Source organism: Tachypleus tridentatus, chromosome 6 (genome assembly GCF_004210375.1).
Source record: "Tachypleus tridentatus isolate NWPU-2018 chromosome 6, ASM421037v1, whole genome shotgun sequence".
Lineage (NCBI taxonomy): Eukaryota > Metazoa > Arthropoda > Merostomata > Xiphosura > Limulidae > Tachypleus > Tachypleus tridentatus.
In genome coordinates, this window is record NC_134830.1 from 135,998,049 (window position 1) to 136,023,372 (window position 25,324).

Genomic DNA, 25,324 nt, shown 5'->3' on the forward strand with positions numbered 1-25,324 from the left:
AAAACCAGTTTGGCAAGATTCGAAACAAACCAGTTCTGACAAGACCACACGGATGGGATGCTGGGAAGCTTTTTTCAGACGGTTGAATAAGCATTGTCTTCTACTAAGGTGTGCATTTGTGAGAGGGAGAGTGGTTTTAAAATGTGTGAGAGGAAATGTTTCGTTTATTGATGAAGTTTAAAAGTAATTAATATCGAATTATTAGTTAATTGTGAACATTCAGTGAAATATGCTTTGTGATTATGAAAAACAGGCAAAACTTGTGATTGTAGAATTATGCACATTGCAAATAAGCTTGGAGTGTTTACTACACAGCGGTATCCTTGAAGTTAATAAATAAGTTACAGTTTTGCATGTGCTTTCTAGTGTATGCTACAATGCGTTACTTGTACTGAAGTGAAACAATAAATTATTCTCGTAAATATGTCAAATTCAAGACAAGATTGCTGTTGGCAAAACTTGTAAGTACTTATTTTATGCTAAAATGTCTTAAATCATTAATTTCAGTGCAATTTATTACTATATTGGAACAAAATGCGTAAATATTAATTTGGGAGAAAATGTTACACTTAAGTTATGTTACTTTTATTACCATATTATATTACTAAATTATGTATTATATCAACGATATCACTAAATTCACAGTGGATATTCTCGAATCTTGTTTCTGTTGCACTACCAGTGACACTAACACTAGTACCCAGTGTCAGTAATAGTAGGCCTACGCATAGCTATAAATATGTGCCTGTCGCTGTGTCAGTACACTTGTGAAGTACAGTTTAATATTTTTTTTAGGATATAAGGTAGTGTAAGTCTAAGTATTGTTAGAATGTTAGGTTAAAAGTACAGAAAATAAGGAACTGTTATTACTGTTTATTTGATACGAGGAATAAACGAAATTATAAAAGTTCTACAGGTTACTTAACAATTGTTGGTGATGTTAAGATCTTAGAGTTGGATTTTGCTGGCTCTTTGTATGAGAAGTGGGATGATTGAATAACTAACAGATGGGTTTTATATTTTATTGTAATAAGTGTACTGTAATGCATATAGGTTATCATAATTTAAACTAATTTTGAGAGTAATCACTTGTGAAACTTAGTTTCTTCAAGTTCAGTTGATTTGCTCTTTTATTCCATCCAAGCTGTGTGCTGTTGGTTTTAGTAAGACAAAAACATTAAAAAAAAAAGGATTTTTGAGTTATAATTCTGAAGATAAGTTGAAAAAGATTACTTATTATTTTGTTGTATAAATCTATAGTTAGGTTTTATTTTTGAGTATTGTGTTCATCCTTGGGCTTCGTACTTTGATAAGGACATTGAAATATGAATTATTGGATAAAGTTAAAAGGACATGTAGGTAGGATGGATATGCATCCTTGAATGTCCTTTGTATTAAGAATGGAATTTCAAAAGCTTTAAAGTTCTTGAAAAATGTTCGTTTTTGGCAAAAGAACACAAAGATATGACAGCAGAATGTCTTGATACATCTAATTTCAGTGCATGTTAAGGAGTTAAACTCAATATTCTTTTGTTTTTTTCCCAATTACATTGTTTTAATCACAATGGCCAAGATACTTCTTACTGCCACTAAATATTATTCAGTGTTTTGGTCTGTGCAGCTGTTGATAGCAGTGGATCACTAAACATATAAAGTGTGATTATGCTCCAAAGTTATAATTGTCCTTGAATATCATTTTAATCTGTTATGACTGAAGTCTGTAATTCACCTATTTTTGATGTGGTTTTATGGAATTATTTTATAAGTATCAGTGCCATGTGTGATGTAGTCATAATGTTTGTGATTTGCAGTATATGTAGCAGATGTAACTGTTTGGTAATTCTCATTATACAGGGTGTTCCATAAGTCCCAACCCATCCATATATCTTATGTATCCAGTGTATCTGTGTGCAGTGTGTATTCTTGCTGCATACTATTATGCGACGCCATGTTCTGTGAGACATTTTTAAGTGTAAATGGGCTTACATCAGCCATATTTCTCTGGAAAAAAAAGAAACAAATTTATAAAACATGTATAATTGAATATAACATAATAATATATGGATGGGTAGGGACTTGCGGGCCACCCTGTATATTTAGAAGGGGAGAGGTTAACCTGAATATGACCTTAGGAAGATCAAATGTGGTTCTCTGCTTTATTAGTAAAAGTGTTAATACCCATACCAGCTGTTCTGAGATACAGAATCAGAATGTATCATAAAGAAATTTTTTAAAATGAAATACATACTGGAAAAACTGGAATATACCACTATAATGTCAAAAAAACATTAGTCATAAAATGCAAAACACTGAGTAAGACCCAAATTATTTGACTCGTGTATTTTTACTTATAGCAAGACCATGGACCAAGGAGCAGGTAACAAAATATTTGAGGGTGAAGCTAATGTTACTTCAGTTTTTAAATAGGAGATATAAGCACTAAATATTAAATTGTTTTATTGTAGTGGCTGATAGGATGGTGAAAGGTGTTTTTAGGACCATGTGATGAGGTTTAAAGTTTTGTCAGGCTGCCAGCATGGTTTTTACAATGATAAAATATCTATTGTGTCTCAAGGTAGTGTTTGAAGTGTTTATAGAAGGTTGGTGAAAATGTTCCCATTGTAACAGTATGGAATAAGATGATTAACTGGAAAGGTAGTAGGAAACAATCTTGTTAATGATATTCAGTCTTAAGTGGTATAGTGTTTCATGTTATACATCTTGGGATATGTATTGAAACATGGAAATTGTGAAAAATTTAATCATTTTACATCTGGCTGACTGTAATAAGAGTTATTTTATGGAGACCCATTGACTGGCTGAGTGGACAAACACATGACAGTTTGAAGTCTTCTATTCTCAAAGTTTTTATTTGAAAGGAAATATTTAAATATTTTTAAACTTTCTCTTCTCTCTATTGTGAGATGAATCCCTGTTTGACATTGCCCTGTTTAACCTTCTCTTTATTGTGAGATGAATCCCTGTTTGACATTTTACACTTTAGAACTCAAATCTATCAGTTGTATTGATGATTTCAGTTGCTTGCCTGTAGTTGAAATATTCAGCATCACATAATTCCTTGAATGCACCAAAATATTTTAAGTGTTATTCAGTCAAGTGATTTCTCTGTGACATGAGAATGCAATTGTGTAACTTTTTGATCGACATACTAAATTTTAATTTTTTCAAAATTGTAGAAGCTTTACAGTGTAAGATGGAAATGAAACAATGAAATTATATTACTTTTTCAAACTAAAACTAAGTATTAATGTTCTGACAGGTTCTTTTTATGGCTGATAATTGTGCTTTTTGTATATTCATGAATGTAGCACAGTACACGTGAAAACGACTTTATTTGATCTCAGTAATACCTGATATTAAGATATTCAGGTACCTACATCATGTTACATAAATGTACATAACTGTGTGATGGACCTGTCACAGCCAGATGGTTATGATGCTCCATTCATGATCTAATCTTTGTAGTTTTGAATCCCTGTCCAACGAAATATGCTGGCTTTTTCAGCCTTAGGGGCATTATCATGTTTCAATTAATCCCACTATTTTTCCTTAACAGAGTACCCAAGAGTTAGTAGTGGGTGGTGATGACTAGCTAGCTTCCTTTCCTCTAGTTTCACATTGCTAAATTAGGAATGGCTTTGCACAAAATTCAAAACAAACCAAAACTATATGACAGAAAGTGACATGTATGAAGAGGTGAATGGCATGTACCATTCTGGCCACAACATCCATTACTCTGATGCCACATATGAATTGGAAACCTTAATACCTTGATACTTGTGTAGTCAGAAGAATTGTTTTTGCATATTGGCAAGATACTTGAAATTTGTAAGTCATTATTCTAAGTTCATATTACCTATGACCCTTGATAAGTAACCTAAAAGGCACTAGTAGTTGGGACTTGCTCAAAGATGCAGTTCAGCTGAAGTAATGCAAAGTTTACATCATGTTTCAGTAACTTCTGTTTTACTTAGAAGCTGAATAATTGTCCATTATTATAGTGACACAAAGCTGGTAGTTGGAGTCAGTTTCTGTTCGAAATAATGTAGCTTGGTTTATGAATGAGAATTTCCTTTTGTCATCTTTTATTACATCATTGATGGTAACCTACTAGTTTATAGCATGCTACAAAACATGACTTGTACATTCTGTATATGTACTCTTTTAATTCTCTGTGACTAAGCTCTCACTGACTGGTATTGAATGGTTTTACTACAGAGTTAAGTGTATAATTGATATCCCTAATGCACTAGTGCTTGAACAAACATCTGTGATAGTGACTTTCTGAAAGACACATAGCACTGTGTTCACTTATCACCTTGCCTCAAGTTTTAAGTCCATTAGCTGCAATGAAGAAGCTGGTATCAATTAGTTATAGTAGTAGTTTAACTTAGAATACCAGGGAGACTTCAAAACACAATAAATATTTTTTAGCAGTAAAAGTTACCATTGAAAACTAAACCTAACATTCACTTTACAACTTGTGTCTTGTCCTGGCTGACTTGAGCTGGCCACCACCAAAATGTTATGCTAGCCCAGGTTAATGACCAAAACCAGTCAAGACTCCACTAGTTTAAACTAATCATAGTTACAGTAGCAACCTCCTTCTGTTGCTTTTCAGTTTGCTGGGAAAAATCTGCCATGTCTCCAGTTACTTTACAGATTATGAATGTTTTATTCTGTGATGTCCAAGTGGGTCACAGTTGAAATATTTACTCCATCCTTTACATTGAGACTTTGAACATTGCTTAACTATTCACCAATGATCAATAAGTTATTGATGATGCTTGTAGTACTAGTGGTTTAGATTATCTGAGGTTTGTGATGTGGTATTTGGAACTCATGGACTGGCCAAGATTGAGATGTTGCAGCTGTATCCTTATTTCTTGCAATTTGTTTGATGTAACAGTCTGAGTTCATTTTGTCCCAGAATTAGTTTCATTAGAGAATTGGTATTCCTAGAACATATATGGTGTAGCATGGATTTGCTTGAAAGAACAGTCAAGAGGATCCTTATTTAGTGGTCTGTCATATTAGAGTGTAATTTACCATCCTAGATGCTGCATAAATATAGGATTCATACTTTCTGGCTCTTAATTTGACCTGGTAGATGACTTTTTTCCCTTTTTCCTTTGCTAAACATAAGTGTGTTTCAGCTGTGGTTGTGCCCCAGTCAGTGAATTCCTTCTCATTCAAATGTCTTAATGGATCAAGTGATGGACTGTTTAAATTCAACATCAAGTATTGCATTCTATGCACCATATGTAACTCATTGATTGACTGGTGATTGTGATGCTAATCTCCATAAAGGTATTGGCTCTTTGGGATATCTAGTAACTATGTCATATGAATATTGTTCATGCATCCCAGGTCTGTTTCTTCATTGTAGATTTGTTTATATGGTGAAAGACCTTCTATAAAAGGTTTTGAATGAACAGATTAACTCCTCTGGGATTCAAACATTTATTTCATGTATTTGCTGTGCATGGCAACTTGTGAAGTAGCAAAGAGGTTTCTGGGGGTTAATTTGTGTCTGTAACCACAATACATCATTTTTGCCTTGAAATCCTGTAGAAGGGAGACCTTAAGGTGGTTTCACCTGTATAATTTGGCAGGTCATGTGTGAATTAGAGGTCATGTGTGACTTAGGTGTCAACCAAGTGCCAGTGTTAGATGTTCTGAATGAGTGTGGTGGATAGTATGTCTGGTTTTGGTTTTTGGGTAATGTGTTCATGAAAACCTGCCATTACAATACCTTAGTGTATTGAGATTTTGAAAACGCAGCACAACCCCTTGTAGGGCAGTTAGCATTAAATTATTTTTCCTCATGAGTAACTGAGTATATAGTCATCATCCAAAAAAATCCTGTACCTATGTTTCTAATTATACATTTTTTGTCAAAAACACCCCTTTCCAAGATTTTTCCTTTTCTTGTACAAAAATAGTTCAAAGGGGCTTGATAGCTCCTTCATGTTGATTAAGAAATATAAGGTGACTTATTGGTTAAATCATCAAGATCACACCACAAACATCTAATTTGAATCAGTGCTAACTTAAACATATCACATGACACACAAAAATTGAAGTTTAGCTGTGTTTCTAATATTTATTTTTAAGCAAGAAGTTGAATATTGTATAATACTAAAATCCACAGTTTGATACCATACTTATTGATGTACATTTATGAAATAATAGTTCAGTAGAATGTTTGATGCAAATTAACAATATTATGACATGGCCTTTGACTCGTGACCTATAGTGATAAGGTTAACGTCAAATTTGTATTCAGTTTTTCTTTGGATTCCTGGATATTTCATCATTTGAGGTAAGGAGTTAATTGACATTATGGGAAAAGTGCTTCTGTTAGCAATATAAGAGCCTTCCCATTTTGGGATTTCAAGCCTGTCATCAAGGTAAGAATTTGTTTGTTGGCAGGTGATTTGGGAAAAGTTTCACAACAAGATTTTCCAGAGAAACCCTACTTTTTCTGATTAGCCATATAGTTTGTGAAGGAATCAGAGGGAGAAAGTTGCTATTAGAAGGTTCCACATTGGCCATAGCCCTACTATTGTTTTTTTTACTAGAAACTAATCCACCAGTATGGAATCTTTGACATTGAATTCACCACTTTTCATATCTTATTTTTATGCTGTTGCTGTGATGCTGATGAATGGCACCATTTATGACGTTTTCACTTGTGATGTACCTTTTACTATTGAAGTGTCATTGGCATTAATGACAGTTTACATTGATTGGTTTCTTGTGGCCAGTAGTCGTTTTAACTATCTAATCTTTTATGAATTTTGAATAAAAGAAAGGGTTGTTTTGCATTTTGTTTATTTTATTCTAATCATTCAATGTTTAGAGCAGGTTTAATAACCTTCCAAATATGACAGACATTCCGTTTACAACAAATATAACACAAAGATTGTAGTTATATGACAAACGTTCAAATTCGTAAAATCCTGACAAGAATGCATCTGTGATATATCTCTACGCCATGTACACCAGATGATCACAGCACCAGTTCTTTTTGGTATATGAAAGAGATTTTAACTTTATAAAGAACAATCAATTATATAGTTGGTCACAAGTTTTTCCTCCTCGAAACAGAATTACGTGGGAGACTATACTACTTCAAGAAACTTGAAACTTGACTAGTTCCATTGGCAAGTTACCATTTCAAAGGTCATGCTTTTTTATTTTTTTATCAATGGAATGCTCAGTCTTGGCAATTTGCCATCTACTTTTAGGTTGGTCTACTTTCTTTGTTGCTAGGGCTTGCTTTTCACTGGAATGATTCGCTCATTTAAATAGTACATCCGTGTAACCAAAATAACATTTCTATTTCCAGCGCGTATCCTTTAAGAGTAGTGAATACATTCCAGTGTCTGGATTATTAGAACTGATGACAAATGCGGATAACAACACTTCAAAATTTATAACTGTCTAAGAGAATAAGACGCAAATAACAATATTTATTTTTAAAGTGTACTTGTTAGTACATGTAGTGCATATTAATTAAATGGTTAACCCCCTTCTTTAGACGGCTGGTATGGATATTAAAACTTCAATTAAAATAAAGTACAGAACAATATTAACCTTGAGATGATCTAAGAAGGTCGAAACGTTGTTCTAAGAAAATTAAAGAAGTCTTACTTGCACAACAACTCAAGCCCAAAATAAACCAATACAAAGGAACACCTTTATACCTATATTAATAAATATAATCAAACATCTAAGCACGCCCTCTATATTCCTACACTCAATTACACAACCCCCTTCAAACATGTGGTCAGCTATGGACCAATTATCTCTTTCTTTGTGAACCAGACGATGAGCGAAGATGGTCGAAACGTTAGTCGCTCATCTACATAGAGCTTTCTATAATCATACCAGCCGTTTTTACATATATATTTTTCTCTACAAGTAGGTTTTCTCGTCTTCACGGAAACGTTATTCTGCACTTTGTTTTAATTAGTTTTAACACCCATACTTGAGAACACATTTTCCCTTCAAGTGGGTTTCTCGTCATTACGAATATCCCCTTATTATTATACCTCTGTAGTGGTAAATAGACTAGGACGTCGTCTAACCAAATTCCCAGAAGTAGGCCTATGGAATAGTTTGGCTTTGTGCCAATGTGGTAGTACTACACGCATGAGTAATAGCTTTATTAACATTTTCTTTAAAAGTAGCAAGTACAACGTGAATTATTATCGACCTGTCGAAGTTATTTTAACTTGTGTTCGTACTTGGGTAAAGCTACGCGAAACGTGGTAAAATACCAAAAATAAACTAACAATGTTGTTTGTATGTCTTTCTATTATGGGATTTATTTATTTAAGTTTGTAAACTTGTAAAGCCTGGACGTCGACGTTAAAAGTGAAATTAATGATTTATCAGTTAACTAACAACACATTTGTATTTATTTATTTTAAAAAAAGACATATATTTAGTTTTTCGAAAAAAACCCAACAACAGATTTATAACGTATGACTAATGTATTTCTTGATGACAGAGAAACCCACTTGAAATAAAACTATTCATAACAGCCGTACTTGCCAAGGCATTGCCTTTATAGATCCCTGCCACCAAGTGGCCCTGGTAAAGGCCTGTTGTTTCAATTGAATGGTTGGTTTGTCCGGACTGCCAGCTTGCTTGTTTTCTTCACAACTCCGTCTTCTCATTTTCAGTAAGGGATTTTTTAAAAACAATTTTTGTCATTGTCTTCTATGTTGCTTCAACATCAGCTCAACGCAATTGTATTTATCTTCCAACATTGGGCAAATTGCATTTTTTCTTAAAAATTCTGTTACCTGATGTCTGTCCATGATTAGAACCAACATTGAACAAACAGTGGCATCATGGTAGTTTAAACAGTTATTGGTAACATTGATTCTATTTGATGGATCCTAATAAGACAAGTTATTATGCCTGTAATCAATACAGTTGACAACAGCTAAAGTGGAAATTTGCAGTAAACAAAGTTGATAATAACTATCTACTCCATTCTTTTGATTTAATTCTGCCACATTACCTACCACACTGGAAATGTGTCATTTAGTTCAGGCTTTAAAGTTCCCTTTAGTGCTATGGTTTCAGTCCATACAAATATCAGAGAGAGAAGTAACCTGCAGCTAAATTTCTTTTGTATATAAGAAGTACCATTAACTTAAAATGAATTATCTATACACACTTTTAAAATAATTAAATAATTCTGGTAGCCGAGATGCCATGTTAGATTTTAGTTTCATCTTCAGTTACTGTTTTGTTAACCAGACATCATTCAACATTTACAGTGAACTTTCTCTGTTCACATTTGCCTGTTTAATGCTGTTTACAAATTCTTAAATTATTTTCCATGTATTTGTTTTACCTCTTGAGTACAAAAACTTTAGCTACTTGGTGAGGTGAAGTGCATATATACTTTTCAAAACAAGAAATGCAAAAGGGATACTTTTTTTATTTTAAAGAGAAATATATGTAATAACGTTACAAGCTCAGAGTATGTGATGTTACACGTGTTAAGGCACTGATTGTCAGACCAAAATGACAATAAAAGTTGTGCACTTTGAAAATGGAGGAAAACATCGGATTTTTTGCCAAAACGCATTCGTGTCCAATAAATTTGTTTGAGAGATCTACATGTTCTGCAAGTGCAACATGTGCAAAATCCCTATACAAGTGACGGGTTCTCGGTTTCCATAGCTCAGTGTCAAGCCACCGACACGCAATACAGCTACGCCAAGACTGACTGAAGCACAACGCCATTGGTTGCTTGGAAGTAGGCGAATCTCGATCATATGTTGCCAGAGCTGTGAATGTTCACCCAAGCACCATCACAAGGCTATGGAATCGTCACTAACAACATGGATCAACTCGTGACCGTCCACGACCTGGCAGATCTCGTGTGACCATGCCCGCACAAGATCGCTACATCCGGTTACGTCACCTTCGGGATAGGACCACCAGTACGACGTCTACTGCCTCAACCATACCAGGGCTGCGTAGGATTTCCAATCAGACCGTACGCAACCGTCTACGAGATGCAGGAATCCGACCTCGATGTCCAGTCTGAGGCGTCATCCTCACCCAGCAACATCGTCAAGCATGGCTGCAGTGGACTCGGGCACATCGGGTATGGCCTCATCGATGATGGAGGCGTGTTTGGTTCAGCGATGAATCATGTTTTATGCTTCGTAGGCAGGATGGAAGGACCCGTGTTTACCGTCGCCGAGGTGAACGTTTTGCAGCAAACTGTGTGCAGGATGTTGACAGATTTGGTGGTGGCAGCGTCATGATGTGGGCTGCCATCGCCTGCAATGTCAGAACAGACCTCTTGCACATTCGAGGGAATCTTAGGGCTCAACGATACCTTGACGAGATTCTTAGGCCCCATGTCCAACCCATCATGGTGAAGGTCAACGACGTTTTTCAACATGACAATGCCTGTCCTCACACAGCCCGACTCACCACTGTCTTCTTGAGACATCACAACATCAACGTTCTTCCCTGGCCCTCCAGATCACCAGATTTAAACCCCATCGAACATCTATGGGACGAGTTGGACCGATGTCTGCGACGGCGACGACCTCAACCGCAGACTACCTCAGCTTGCAGCAGCTTTGCAGGCTGAGTGGACAGCCATTCCACAGAATGTGATTCGTCATCTCATCGCTTCCATGGGCAGGAGATGCCAAGCAGTTATTGATGCTCACGGGGGCATACTCGTTATTGACGTTGAGTGACGTTAAACTTCACCTAGTGAGCGTGGATTTCGCCTTTGCAGACTTTGGATGTTCAGCAGTAAATGTGCAAAGTTTCACACATGTCATACAGAACTACCCGGAATAAACTTGTTAACAATTTGTCGCATATTTTGCCTTTTGCGTTTCTTTTTTTGAAGAGTAAATTTGAAACTACAGTAGATCCTGGTATTTAAGACCACCCCTTCTGCAGAGCAATAGTGGTCTTAAACAGCAGGTGGTCTGTTATTGCAGGAGCCCATTTTTTGCATGTGTTTTTTTATTTGTACATATTTTGAAGTTAACAAAGAAAGGCTTTTCATTTGTTTCTTCTTATATTTTTTTTCTTAGCAAAAAACAACAAAACAAAACAAACTAACAGCAATATGTACAAAAACAATTTTACAATACATGTAGACTCTAACTTTATTTACAGTTTGAAAAAGTCCTGAATGCACAACTGTTTTTTTCTGGTCTGCTGAGCCAACACAGTCACTGACTTCTGTCCACTCTTAACAATATTCAAAAGTTCTGCTTTGTTCTGGGCCACTGCGCACTTTCGAAGATACTCCAGGCATCTAGCCATCTCCTTGTTGTCTTGAACAAAGTCGTCTCCAGTTTCCTGGTCTTGTTGCTCCTCCTCTGGCTCCTGGTGCTCACCAGCAGCTGCTTCATCGAGCTCCTTCTGCCAATTGTCTCCAAACTGGACGGTGCTGACTAGATCACTGTCGCAGTCGGTGAAATCCTCCCAGGATGTACCACCCAGGACACGCTCAAAGTCTGGATCTGCTGTGGGTAGCTCCAGTTGTGGTGTGTCCTCTGTGGCTGGAGCAAAAGCTACAAAACCACACTTCCGAAAACAGTTGATCACTCTCTCAGCGGTAACACAATCCCATGCTTGTTTACACCAGTACACCATGTCCAGAATGTTCACAGATCGCGCGATGTCTGTTGCAAGGTCTGTTTCATTCATTTGGAACAGCACATGCCTCACAAGCCGCTTCCTGTAATGCGCCTTGAAAGCACGGATGATTCCTGCGTTGCATGGCTGTAGCTTTGATGTCATGTTCGGAGGCAGGAAATGCAGCTTGACATTTGACAGGGTGATGGCGGGGTGAGCGGGGCAGTTGTCCACAAACATAAGGATTTTCCTCTTCTGCAGCTTCATTTTATTGTTGATAGTTGTGAGCCAATCCCTGAAGATAGTGCTGGTCATCCACGCCTTCTTATTGTGTTTATATATTACGGGAAGCGATGATGTTGACAGGCTGCCAAAACAGGTGGGCTTGGCAGATTTCCCGATTACTAATTGGGTCAGCTTCTCGCCGGAGGCACTGCACGCGAGTAAAATGGTGAGCCGCTCCTTGGAATTTTTGCCCCCACTGCAAGTGTCCCCCTTCTTGACAAGTGAACGGGTGGGTAGGGCTCTATAGAACAGCCCCGTCTCATCTGCGTTGAAGATATCCTTCAACTCGTAGCCCTCGGTAATAGCTGCCAGGCGCTTGTTCCAGTCATCGACTGCTCCAGGATTCACGTCTGCTGCTTCTCTATTCAACACTTTCACGGACAGATTGTTGCGTTTATGGAAAGCCTCTAGCCAGCCTGTAATATAGAAAACAAAACACGCCTTAAAATTTGCGAAAGTAACTTAAACTTATTCAAGTCAAGTAAAACAAAAGTGAATGCATATTAACACATTTTGGGTTATCAAGCTGGAAATTTATAGGCCTAAATAATTACCATTGGAGGCAGTGAAGTCATCCAGATTCATTTCTGTGGCTTTCATCAGTGCATATTCCTTCAAGGCTACGCCAGTAACAGGGTGGTTTTTTGGTACGTGCGGCACAAAACCAGTCCCACACTCTTTCGTTCAGCTCCGTGTAGACTGTTTTCCGTGCTTTCTGATATTTTTGGCCAGTGTTAGCACCATTTTGCCACAGTGACATTATTTTTTCTTTGTCGTGCTCTGTATTTGTGTCCAACGTTCATGGATTCTGCAATTTTTCTGCAGCTTTTGCCGCCTTCAAACAACTTTACAACTTTCACACGATCTTCTAGTGAAAGCACTTTGCGTTTTCGACAATCAGCCATGACTTCAGAATGAAGATAAAGAAAAGACGTTTTGAATATGTGTAGAGCAAAAGAATCAAATTGAAACTGAGTTTTAATAAATATATGCCTCCTATTTATACCTTAACCGAACTGATCATTTTTGGTATGATTTGGTCTACTAATCTACTAATTGGATGCGACATGTTTGTTCAGCAATTATCAATGAAAAGCTGGCGTGTGGTGTGGTTTTGTTTGTTTAGCAATATTTTACATCAGTACATTGGACAAAACTGTCAATTATCAGACGTGAGGTATTATGAAATGACCGTTAAGACCAGCATTTAAGCGACCAAACGACCGGTTTTTGATCACACACGGGCGGTCTCTGGTCGCGTCCAGCGGGTGGTCGGTCACTACGGGGAAAATAACATTGAAAGCCGTCCGTTGGCAGAAATATGGTCGGAAACACCGGGTGGTCGGCGACAGCGGGGTCGTCCAAACCAGGATCTACTGTACAACTATAACACTAATTTTGAATGGTATTGGAACTTCATGAGATCTACAAGTGTAATTAGCTTTTCTCCTTGGGAGTTAAGGATACACACATATCAACAGGTGTTTACCATTTTTTGTGAAATTTCTTTAGAACATTATATGTATATATAAACATTTATAAGCCCATTTGACACTCGCTTTTGTTTGTTACATCACTTTACATTAGTTTATCTGCTCTACATTAACAGTATACTTGTTTTCTTCTAGTGATTTCAAAGCTTCTATATTTGTTTGGATTTCCAAAATTAGATTTGAACTGAACTGTTGGAAACATACAGTTCTAATAATATTTTGACTGTTTGATTTCTTCTTTCTTAAGTTTGATTTCACAAGCAAGATAGGCCTGGCATGGCCTAGCGCGTTAAGGCGTGCGCTTCGTAATCTGAGGGTCGCGGGTTCGCGCCCGAGTCGCGCCAAACATGCTCGCCCTCCTAGCCGTGGGGGCGTTATAATGTGACGGTCAATCCCACTATTCGTTGGTAAAAGAGTAGCCCAAGAGTTGGCGGTGGGTGGTGATGACTAGCTGCCTTCCCTCTAGTCTTACACTGCTAAATTAGGGACGGCTAGCACAGATAGTCCTCGAGTAGCTTTGTGCGAAATTCAAAAACAAACAAACAAACAAACACAAGCATGACATACTTTCATGTAACACATTTGTTTTTCCATAAATCGTGTATTAAATTATTTGCTAATTGTGACCTTCCTATAACAAAGGATAGTGTGGTAGGCAGTGTCAAAACATGTAGCTTTTTAATAATAGGTTTTAAACCATACAAGCATATATTTTATTTAAAATGGTTGAATGATAATACACAATTCCATTTTTTCAATAAGTACAATATAGTGTGTAAATTACTTCTATATTTAGTGGCTATCATTTTCAGGTTTTGTCAGAGGTCTCCACTATTAACTTTTATGAGTAAATCAACCCTTCCATTAGCTATTCAATACCAGTCAAACCAGTAGAGTTAAACCATTGGCCAGTCGGACATAGATAAAATAATAATAATTTTTTTTTTTTTTTGGAAGGGGAGTTCGTTTGATTTTTCTTTTCAACATGGGATGTGAACAGAAACAACTGACTGTTGGTTCTAGTGCTTCAGAAAATTTAGACATATTTCTTACATTAACACTCCTACGAAAAGTGGGGCCTAACAGGCCCCAGAGCAACTTGAAAAATTATTAATATTAGGCTAATAATTTTGTATTTAAATGAAATTGCCATTTAAATCCATTAATGAATGGATTAATGAGATTCCCACTGTCCCTATCTACTATCTAGCGAAACCACAGCCAGGGGAACGGGCTTGGAGAAATCAGGACTAGAAACGTCTTTTCGTAGGAGTGTTAAAGTATTTAGGAAGAAAAGTAATATCTTAAAAATACTTTTTTGTTTTTATAGAATTTGAAATTTTATGGATGAAATTTTACTTTTTAATTACCAGTACCGTGTTGAAACCAAATGTGTTATTACCAGAAGCTATTTAGATTGAGAACAAATAACACAGTGTTTCTAAGTAGTTTTAGTTTCAAGTAACCAAAGAAACAGCATCGTACAGTTATGTTCCCACCACAGAATTTTTTTTCCCATTGAATGCTGATGAACAGTATAGTGTACCATTTGTCTCTGGCAGTTGAATGCAAGTGTGCTGAATATGGTGCATGGCTTATACAGATTCTGTGTGAACTTGAGTGGCTGCAGTCAGTGGATTAATATGTGTACAATTGTTGTGTTTTTTCTTTAAAAGGTAAGACAAACAGCTGTTGGGTAATGACCAGTTCATGGTAACCAGGTATTGTAGCTACAGAGGTTTTTCCTAGCAGAAAAGACCCTGTTCACCATCAAGGGCTTTGGCTCTGCACAAGGGTTTCCACACTTTTTCAGAGTTTGTACACTGATTCTTGTGAACCTCCTTTATACCTCCACTTGAAACTTTGATCCTTACCACAACATCCCACCTGGGGTTATGTTTTCCTTCACTAGTGAGCAATGCTTTGTCAATGCCCCTTGTGGCTTTTGTGTCCAGGTGCAGTTGGCTGAATTGGGTTTGTCCTTGGATGACACTGCTGTCTCCACTGACCAGCCTATCCCACCATGGTTTATCACCATCCCTAAATGTGACCTTTCTTTGAGTTACCTGAAGAAGGCAGATACTCCCATTGGAAGTACCATCTTCTATTTGCCAAACTTCATTCAAATCATCCATCCATTCCCCTTTGTGTGGATAGTTTGAAATCAGGTGACTATGGGCTCTTCCATGGTTTGTTGTGGTATGGTGGTGATCCCTTATACAGTTTCTATGTTCACTGCCAAACTGTATGCCATTTCTCTTGCCCTGGATCACAAAGAAGTTATGCAGTACATGAACTGTACTATTTATACAAATTTGCTTAGATCTTTACTGATCCTGGATTTGCTTCATGTTAGTTCTCACACTGTTCTTGTTGATATGCAAAACCGAGTGGTCCATTTCTATCCAGTTCTTCTCAATACTGGCTGGGCCACAGCGGTATTCATGGGAATGAGTTCGCTGACACAGGAGCTAAGTCCATCTGCTCTGGTGCTATCACTGCTGTGCCTGTTCCATATATGGACTATGGTCCTGTATCTTGGCTTGGCTCCGTGCCAGTTGGCAATCGATTTGGAGTGAGCAGTGTGAAAACAAGCTTTTCCAAATAAAATCCTTTATCGGACTTTGGTCGTCTTGTTTCCCTAAGGATAGGAAAGAGGAAGTTGTCTTAACTAGACTACGCATTTGTTACAGTTTTTAACTCATCATTTTCTTTTATTTGGGACTGATGCAACAATGTGTTGTCTGTGTAACACTCGGGTCACAATAAGCCACATTTTATTATCTAGCCATCTTTACGACTCTCAACGAAGGCACTATTCTAAACATATTTTGGTTTATCCATAACGTTATACAGTGTCATTGGCGGTGGTGACATTGTATACCTTACAAGTGTTCTTAGTTTTTATAAAGGCCATTAATCTTTTTAATCCTATTTAAGTTTTTAATTTATAAATTAGACCTTCTTTAATGTGATTCCTTTTTAAAAATTAACGTACAACTAGTTCGATATGAAATTAGAAAATGGCTGTAACGTCATATAACTTGAAACCAGGACTGGAAAGGCCAACTTCAGGTGATCTAACGCTGATGTTTTAACTTACCCATTAGTCATCCTGGCGAGTTATGATAATTAAAGTTATACTGCAGAGAGTCTTTATAAAACTTGTATTACTGTAGTTTCTCTCTTACTGCTGTAAACTAGATATAAAAATTGGATTTAATGCTATTTATGTTCATAATTCAAAAATTGAACTTTGTTTTTATTTTACCTTGATTCCTATTTACACCCCTTGGTGTGGATTCCTGTACGTGGTGAGGGGACCTCCCAGGGAAGGTTCTGTTCTGTCTGGTTACCTTCTCTAGGATCTAAACATCCACCCACGTGTTTGCCGTGCGTGGCGACCCGTGAAGGGGAGGAGAGGATCCTGGTGGTTGAGGGGTCCAACCCTAACACACCACTTTGGCCTCGAATTCCTGTAGACCCTGGCGTTGCTGCATTGTCCTTGCATGACTGTAGTGCGTCTCCTTGTAGGGCTCCATGGTGGGTGGGGTCAGTGGGTACCGAAATTTTTCCTTTTTCCTATAGATCCTCCAAAAAATTAAAATAAAATTGTGAAAAAACAGTCAATGGGTAAGCGACCACGTCTTGAAGACTCTGAACAGCAATCTTCAACATCAGTAACACACGTACCTAATTTTCTTATTACATTCTCTTTCAGAAAAACCTTTAGGGCAAATGTCCTTTTTTTATTCAGAAGGGACTAGAGGGACTTGCTGGCTCTCCAAAGTCAGTTAAGAATCTTCGATCTGGTGACATATTGGTTGAAACATCCACATCCCAACACAGTGAACTCCTTGAATTCAAAGGCAATTGGGGATATACCTATTGAGGTTACACCTAATGCTACTTTGAATTCTTCACGAGGAGTTATTGTTGAAAGGGATTTGGAGAATGTTTCCGAGTCAGAGATTCTCGCTGGTCTCTCCACTCAAGGAGTTTCTGCAGTGAGGTGCATCTCCACTCGCAAAGATGGAGTTACACTGCCAACAAATACCCTCGTTTTAACATTTACTTCACCACGTGCACCTGCCATCATCAAGGCAGGTTATCTCATTTGCGGGTTCGCCATACATTCCAAACCCTCTTCGATGTTTCCAATGTCAGAGATTCGGCCACTCCAAGACATCTTGTCGTGGTTCCCTGACATGTCCTCATTGTGGAGGCAAGGACCACGATGCCTATGACTGTGACATGAACCCACATTGCGTCAACTGCAATGGTTCTTACCCCTCTTACTTTCATTCTTGTCCAAAATGGTTGGAGGAAAAAGAGGTGCAGCGTTTGAAAATGATACATAACATTAATTATCCTGAGGCTCGGAAATTGCTACCCACCACTTCATCTCGGACATATGCTGCTGCACTTCATTCCACAACTACAGTGGGAGTGCAGACAGATCTCTCTGTGCCTCCAAGAGAATCATTTTCAAAACAAATGGAAAGCCTTTTGACCTCCGTGGTTAAAAAGTTTGATGAATCGACTTCCACACCCATCTCTGTTCCTCCCATACCTTCCAACAAACCTCAAGATCCACGACCTTCATTTTCAAATACAGGCATTTCTTCTGATACATCTTTTTCTCCCACCACAAGAGACAAAACAATTATTTGTTCACGTCCTCATTCACTGGATTCCCCTTCCAATAACAAAAAACTGCCCACTCGACCCAGGGCAGGATCCATGGAGGTTGATAGACCCCCTCCGACTAAAGACAATAAAGAAAAAAGACGTGGTCGTAAACCGAAGGGTTCCCCAGTCACTTTACCTACATTTTCTTAAAAATGGCCACCTTGATACAATGGAACTGTCAAGGTTTACGTTCTAATCTGGATGATATCAAAACGCTGATTGCTTCCTACCATCCTGTTTGTCTTTTTTTACAAGAAACATTTCTCAAATCTGCTGATACAGTCTCCATTCGGCAGTTTTCTCTGTACAGAAATGACAGGTTGTGTGATGGTCGAGTACATGGAGGGGTGGCACTGTTGGTTGATCAGCATGTGCCCACCCTGTCTTTGTCACTCAACACACCCTTGGAGGCCGTAGCCATCCGTGTTTCCTTGGGTCATACCATCACTGTTTGTTCTCTGTACCTGTCCCCTGGAGAGACATATGATCAATCAGACCTTGATGCTCTCGTTGAACAGTTGCCATCTCCATTTCTAATCCTGGGGGGATTTTAATGGACATCATCTCCTCTGGGGAAGTGCTGTTATTGATGGGAGGGGTCGATTTGTAGAGCGGATGCTCTCTGATCACAATCTTTCTCTTTTCAATACTGGTTCTTCCACTTACTTTCATGCACCTAGTCAGTCCTTTACTGCTATTGATCTCTCGGTTTGCTCCCCTTCATTATTCTCCCATTTTTCATGGAGGGTTGACAGTAATCCACTAGGCAGTGATCATTTTCCGATCCTTTTGAGAGAGACTGGCCGTGGTCAATGCCACCCTACCCGCGTACCCCGGTGGAAGCTAAATCAGGCAGACTAATCCACTTTCACTGCTCTCGCAGAACTTGATCCTGCCATCGAAAATCAGCCATCAATAGACAACTGTGTAGCAGCGGTAACTGACTGTATTATACAAGCAGCTGCTCAGTGTATTCCTAAAACCTCGACACGTTTTTCACGATATCCTCGTCCGTGGTGGAATCCTGCTTGCCACTTAGCACGGAAGGCTCAAAATCGGGCCTGGGATACATTTCGTAGATATCCCACACTTTCAAACCGTGTTGCTTTCCAACGGGCCCGTGCACATGCTAGGTGGGTAAGACGTCAAAGCCAGAAGGAATCTTGGATTAAGTTCACAACTAGCATATCTTCTACCACCAGTTCCAAGATCATATGGGACAGGATTCGAAAGGTTAATGGGCACTACAATTCTGTCCCCCTCTCGATCTTACTCTCTGATGGTCAGGAGGTGACTGATGTCCGGAGCATCGCTGACACTCTAGGTGAAAGCTTTTGCCGGGTATCTAGCACTTCTGCTTGTTCCTCCACCTTCCTGGCCATCAAGACTCGGGCAGAGCGATCACCTCTTTTCTTTCGAACTGACTGTTTCTTTGACTATAATTGTCCCTTTACCCTGGTGGAACCTAAAATGGCCCTTCATTGGTCTGCCAGTACGTCTGTTGGACCTGATGATATTCATTATGACATGCTGCACCATCTATCTTCTGCTTCTCTTGATGTCCTTCTGATTGTCTTCAACCGGATCTGGCATGGTGGTGTTGTTCCAATGTATATTTAATGTGTTTATTGTGGTATTTTTATGAATGATGATTCAAATTACATATAGTATATATCTTCCATTTCTCATGGTGTCATTAAATATGAAAAACTGTGTTTGAGGGATTCCATGTCTATGCTGTCTAGGGTATGTGTTACATATGTGGACCAAACCTTTGTTTCATTATTTAGAGGGTATGGTGTGTGTGTTATGCCTGTTATGCATTGTGATACTGAGCCCATGCCCTGTATCTCCAACTAGTGCCTTGAATAATCAGAATAGAAAACCACGATTGATATCTTAGTGAAATACCAAAAATTCTGGCATCTGTGGGTCTGAAACCCTGATTCTTTGAAGTATCCAGTGACATCTCTGACTACTATGTACATGTTAATGGGTTTTTTGGGTGTCCTGTTAATATTTCTCTGAATGTTCTAGGTATACTTAGCTGTGTATTTTATATTTAGCACTTGATTATCTTTTATGTATTAGCTGTATGGTATATTTGTTTGTTCAGAATAGAAGCAGACATTTAGTGCAGTTAGGTGTGTTGTATTATATCTGAGTGTTGTTTTTTTTTTTTTCTTTATAGGGTTGAAAAGAACTCTTTTTCACTTCAGCCTGTGGTTGTACTGGAAAGGTTACCTGATGAAGTGCTAAAATGGCACATTGAGAGTTACAAATATTCCAAATGGGCATCTGCTGAATTAGTACGTGATGAAACATGTTACCCCTCTTGGAGTAGGTATGTTGCCAAAAAGAAATCTACTAAATCAGACCAAAGTACCATACCTCCAGACAAAGATCAATCATCAGTGGTGGTAGGAAGTTTTAAATTAACTTCTCTTAAAGAAGGTGCTGAAGAACAAACATTGTTCAGAACCACGTCCATGAGTAAAAACAATGTAAGATGCTCAAAATGTGGAGCTTTGTTTTTGAAGACAAAATCTAATGCTATGTGTTTGAATTGCAGACCTAAGGCTCTAGCCATGGAAAAGATTAAAAAGCAATGGAAGCAAATGAGCATAAATTCTTGTAATCTGCCTAAACAAAGAGCTCATATGATAATTAATCAGAAATCAGAAGCAACAAACCTGCAAACTAGTGCCACAAGAATTGAGCTGATTAAATATCTGAAAAAAAGGAAATTGTCTGAAGAAAAGCATTACAGTGATGATGATAAATGTGGTTTTAAATCATTGGAAAGCAATGTGGCTAAAAGGTTAAGAGATTGGGACAGTTCTTTTGCTCATACAAACAATCTAACATCAGTCAACAAGCAGAATTCTCAAACGATTTCCGAGGATTCATCTGGTGAGATTTTCAAAAACTTTGGCATATCACCTGTAAAGAGAAGTAATGGTTGTTTACACAACATAAAACCGTATATATTAGAAAATCATAGTTGGGCTCGGGATCAAGAAGGTAATGGAACTAAGAAATGCTCTTTCTTTGTTGATGAAATAAAAGAGACTGTCCTTAAGAAAGAAGGTACTTCTACCAACTTCCAAAATGAAAAAAAGAAAATGGAAAATCTTGATAATAAATCCAGAAAGGAGAAAAAAGATGATTTTTGTATGCAGGCTCTTAGAAGAACTGATACTGATGAGAGGTTAAAGATAAATAGTAGTGACATTCAACCTAAACACTCACCATCACAGCAGAAAGGAATAAGAACCAATAAAGTGGAATGGAAAAAACACCAAAATGATCCATATTTAGAGAATCTTAACACTAAAAAAGATAGTTTGATAAATGAGGAGGTATCCTACACTGATGATAATGATTGCGTTAATAGTAAAGTCAACCCAAATTCAAAGAAAGTAATGGATGCTGACTGTCCTCAAGGTAATCGGATGGAAGTATGTTTACAGTCTGACAACAATGTAAAGATTGAAACCCAACAAGACAAAAGGCAGTCTTTGGAAAGTTTTAGTTGTAAGGAAACTCTTAGTAATCAAAATGAAGATGCAAAGCTTAATGTAAAAATAAAGGAAAACAATACAGATGAAGAATGCAAGTCAACAACAAAGGTAATATTGAATGTTGACAGAAATAAAATAACGTTTAAACAAGTAGTTGGATCGTATAAAAAGAGAGGTGTGGAGATTAAGGATGTAAGAAATGGTTTGCTTCTAATGACATTTGATGATGATGAAGATATAATCAGTGAGACAGAAGAACCTTTGGTTGAAAGTCACTTACCAAAAAATGGTATTTGTGATAATTTTCAAGAAGGTAACAGAAATATGCATTCTTATAATGATAATTTACAATATATGGAAGATAATGAGCATTTGAAGAAAAAGCACAGTTTTCTAGAAGCTGAACAAAACACCTCAAATCAGTCTGTAAATCAAATTACCAAAGTACAATTAGAAGAAACCCAAAAACTTCAGTATAATCAAAAGCAGAAGAACCTGAAGTTAGAACTTGAAAAAGCCCAAATTGTTGGAAATAGCACAGCAAGTGCACCAGAGATTAAAGATAACCATGGTTGTTTACAGCAAATTAGCCATGTGAGGTCTCAGAAGTCCACATCTGACCTGAAAGAACCAAAAGTTACTCAGCATGTTACATTACATGATGAAACTGATGAACAGTATGGTAAATCTTCTGCTTATTCAGAAGTAATGAGCCAGTTAGAAGGTGCAGAATCCATTTTAGGTCATGAGATGTTGGTACCTGTTGTTCAGAATGTCAATTTAAAGAAAGAAAAATCTAAAACCTTAAAAGAAGAAATAGTTAATTTTGGAAAGAAGGCTTGGCAGTAATTAGTCCTTTGGATGAACTTGATTGCCTTGCTGTAGCAAGCATTGTGGACTTGGATTGTGGTCCTGAAAAGGCTATGGATTTGTTCAGATTCAAACTAAAGCAGAACATTGCCCTCCTAAGAAAATTGGCTATTGCAGAGCAATATCTAGATATTCCTCCAGAGGTAGTTAAGAAAAATAAAAATATGATACTATCAGCAATTACAAAACTTCTTTTTTCTGTTAGATTAGTAAAACTGTCCAAAGATGATTCTCAGTCCACACATGAAGAAAGTGTTCAAAGTAATTTAAGTTGTAACAGTCATTATAGTGATCATTGTATGAAGACAATTGGTAAGGCTGCTCATGTTTCAGTTGCAACACAGGTTCCTTCTGTAACAGATATTAACAGCCAGTCCTCAAATAATGAATCTAATCAATCCTTAGGTGATCAAAACATAATCAAGAGTTGGAAGAATTTTCACAAGAATGTCTCAGGTTCAAAAGTGCAAGGAAACTAGATAATTTACCTAAAAAGGAATCTGTTGAACATGATTTTGTTCCATTATCATCAAGTGCACATCAGAAAAGCAGTCTTAACTCTGAACAAATGTTGACAAACACTGGCATCATGCCTATAGATAAAAATAAACTAGCAGAATTGCTAGAAAATTCTTCTAAACAACAATTATATCATCATGCTTTGTCTCATTTATCTAGTGGACAAAACAGTTTTGTACGTTGGTGAGTGAAGTTTCAGAGAAGTGTTTTACAAATGGACAAGCCTCAAGTCAGACAAATACATTGATAAAGAGGACTTCAGAATGTCCTCAAAGTGTGAACCATTCAAACATAAAGTTAGGTCAACAAGTACATTACACTAATGTGGCTCCTGAACTTACACCATCATCAAAAATTAGTGGGAGTAAATCCATTTTAAGAAAGCAGAGTGATGAAACAGTTTCAAATTTGGCACAAGGAGAGCTTTGTTCCAAGCAACTAATAGAAATGTCTGCACAGAGGAAACAAGAAATAGAAACTAATATGATGCAGGGGGTAAAGCTTAATGAAAGTCATTTAGTCCAACAGTTTTCAAAGTCCATGCAAAGACCACAGCAGGCTGCAGTGCCTTCTGAATTATCACATCAGCATTCAGCATTAAGTAAGAACTCTCATATCAATCAGTCCTTAACTTTTGGGGCACAGTTACAGCATCTGGGCATAGAAACCCCAAATACAAACATTATTCAACAGCTAAGACTTAACAGTAGCTCATGTAATCAACAGCACATGATGTTCTCCAATCAACAGCATTATAAGGATAGTACTAGTACAACATGTGATAAATTAACATCCGAAAGAGTGTTTAGTCAACAACAGTATCAACAAGTAGCTGACCTAATCTTCACACAAGGACATAATTCTAAAATAACATCTGATGAACCATCTAATGTGGGATCCAATCAGATTTACCAGCAATTGTCGTACATCAAAACAGGTAATGAATCCCCATGTGTTCAAGAACCCATCAAAACCAGTACACAACAACACTGGGACAAAAAGACTGAACTTTCACAACAGGAAAGGCCCATAAAAAGTGCTCTTAACCAGGTATCTGCAACATCTGTACCTTCACATTCACTTACACTGCTGCCAAAGTATTATCCAAATATTTCAACTTCCACAAATTCACCAGTTCTTGATCAGAAACAAATGTTATTACCCACCATGAGAATGGTCCCTAATGAAATCATTCCATCATATACAAACATAAGGCCAATGCTTCAAGTTCCTAATAAGTCATTTTATCAAAGAACACTTTCTCATTCAAGAAACTCTGTGTCTCCAGAATCAGAACGTAACTCGGTTAGTAGTTGTACATCAGGAGATACATGCAATTCACCAGCTTTAGAAAGTGACTTACAAAGTAAACAACCTATTGATCATTTGAATCCAACATTAGTATCTGCCATGTCTTGCAATATTGATCATTGGACAAATAACATTGGACAACAGAGTGTACCTGAATCTCTAACTTGTGATCTTCAGTTGGAAAGAATGAATATGCCACTATACCCTCCTTATAGCCTTCAACAAAATTTTCCAAAAGTAACAAGTGTTATCTGCACACCAAATAATCGGAGTTTGTCAAAAAATTCCACTTACCATCAGGTTGAAAATTCAAAACGAGCAGTACCAAGGAGTGGATTGGTTCCTTGTGCAACTAGAGTACCGATGTCTAATGTAACCTCACCTTCTATTAGAAACTTCATGATTCATTCAAAAATCAAAGAAAGTTCTCTGCTTGCATTGTCCCGGGTATGTGTGCTTTTGTTTAGTTTGTGTGTGTGTGTGTGTGTGTGTGAGAGAGAGAGAGAGAGAGAGAGAGAGTTATAGAAAGAATATTAATACTAAAGAGTTAAGTAAATGAAATCAAAAGCAAGGACTGCATTAAACACAGCAAATCCAAGTCTCTGACTAATGGTAGTTTGTTATAAACAAAAACAACTTAAAACAAAAGTCAAATGCTGCATCAATTGAAATGTGGGATATAAAATATACTCTGAATTGTAGAAATGACTGCAGAAGTAGGACCCATATTGCAGTGGGGATACACCATCAATCAGCATTAACTTGCATTCACCAGTCTTGCATGAAAATTAATTAAATAATAAAATAATCAAAATAATAGAAATTAGTGGACTTGTATAAATTGTATTAAGCACATAAACATTGAAATTTCCAAACAGTTGATTAGGTACATTTTGCTGATTGTTGCATAAAGTTTTAAGATGTAATCTATGGTATAATGAAGTTGCACTGAATAGAACT

General features: G+C 37.4%; 2 protein-coding genes across 3 annotated transcripts in view; both read left to right on the top strand.

The window, feature by feature from the left end:
• On the top strand, nt 1-22,697 carry LOC143253761 (uncharacterized). 2 transcript variants are annotated; one of them, XM_076508096.1, is made up of 2 exons: nt 1-461; nt 20,332-22,697. In XM_076508096.1, exons 1-2 carry the CDS (start codon nt 424-426, stop codon nt 22,511-22,513), a joined length of 2,220 nt encoding a protein of 739 aa, XP_076364211.1. In that variant the 5' UTR covers nt 1-423; the 3' UTR covers nt 22,514-22,697. The 2 variants fall into 2 exon arrangements, with proteins under 2 accessions (XP_076364211.1, XP_076364210.1); XM_076508095.1 differs by having other exon boundaries at nt 20-108.
• LOC143251739 (uncharacterized) overlaps nt 22,588-25,324 on the top strand; it is a 48,546-nt gene continuing 45,809 nt past the window's right edge. Inside the window, exons 1-2 of the mRNA XM_076502983.1 lie at nt 22,588-22,677; nt 23,213-24,811. Of these exons, the coding sequence (XP_076359098.1) occupies nt 22,588-22,677; nt 23,213-24,811 (1,689 nt within the window). The remainder of the gene's footprint in view (nt 22,678-23,212; nt 24,812-25,324) is intronic.

Bases quoted from the DNA above. Each gene is read 5' to 3' on its own strand.
- LOC143253761 (XM_076508095.1), top strand. From the start codon at position 53: ATGGGATGCTGGGAAGCTTTTTTCAGACGGTTGAATAAGCATTGTCTT. The intron at 109-20,331 runs GTGTGCATTTGT...TTTTCTTTATAG, and splicing joins AAGCATTGTCTTCTACTAAG to GGTTGAAAAGAACTCTTTTT.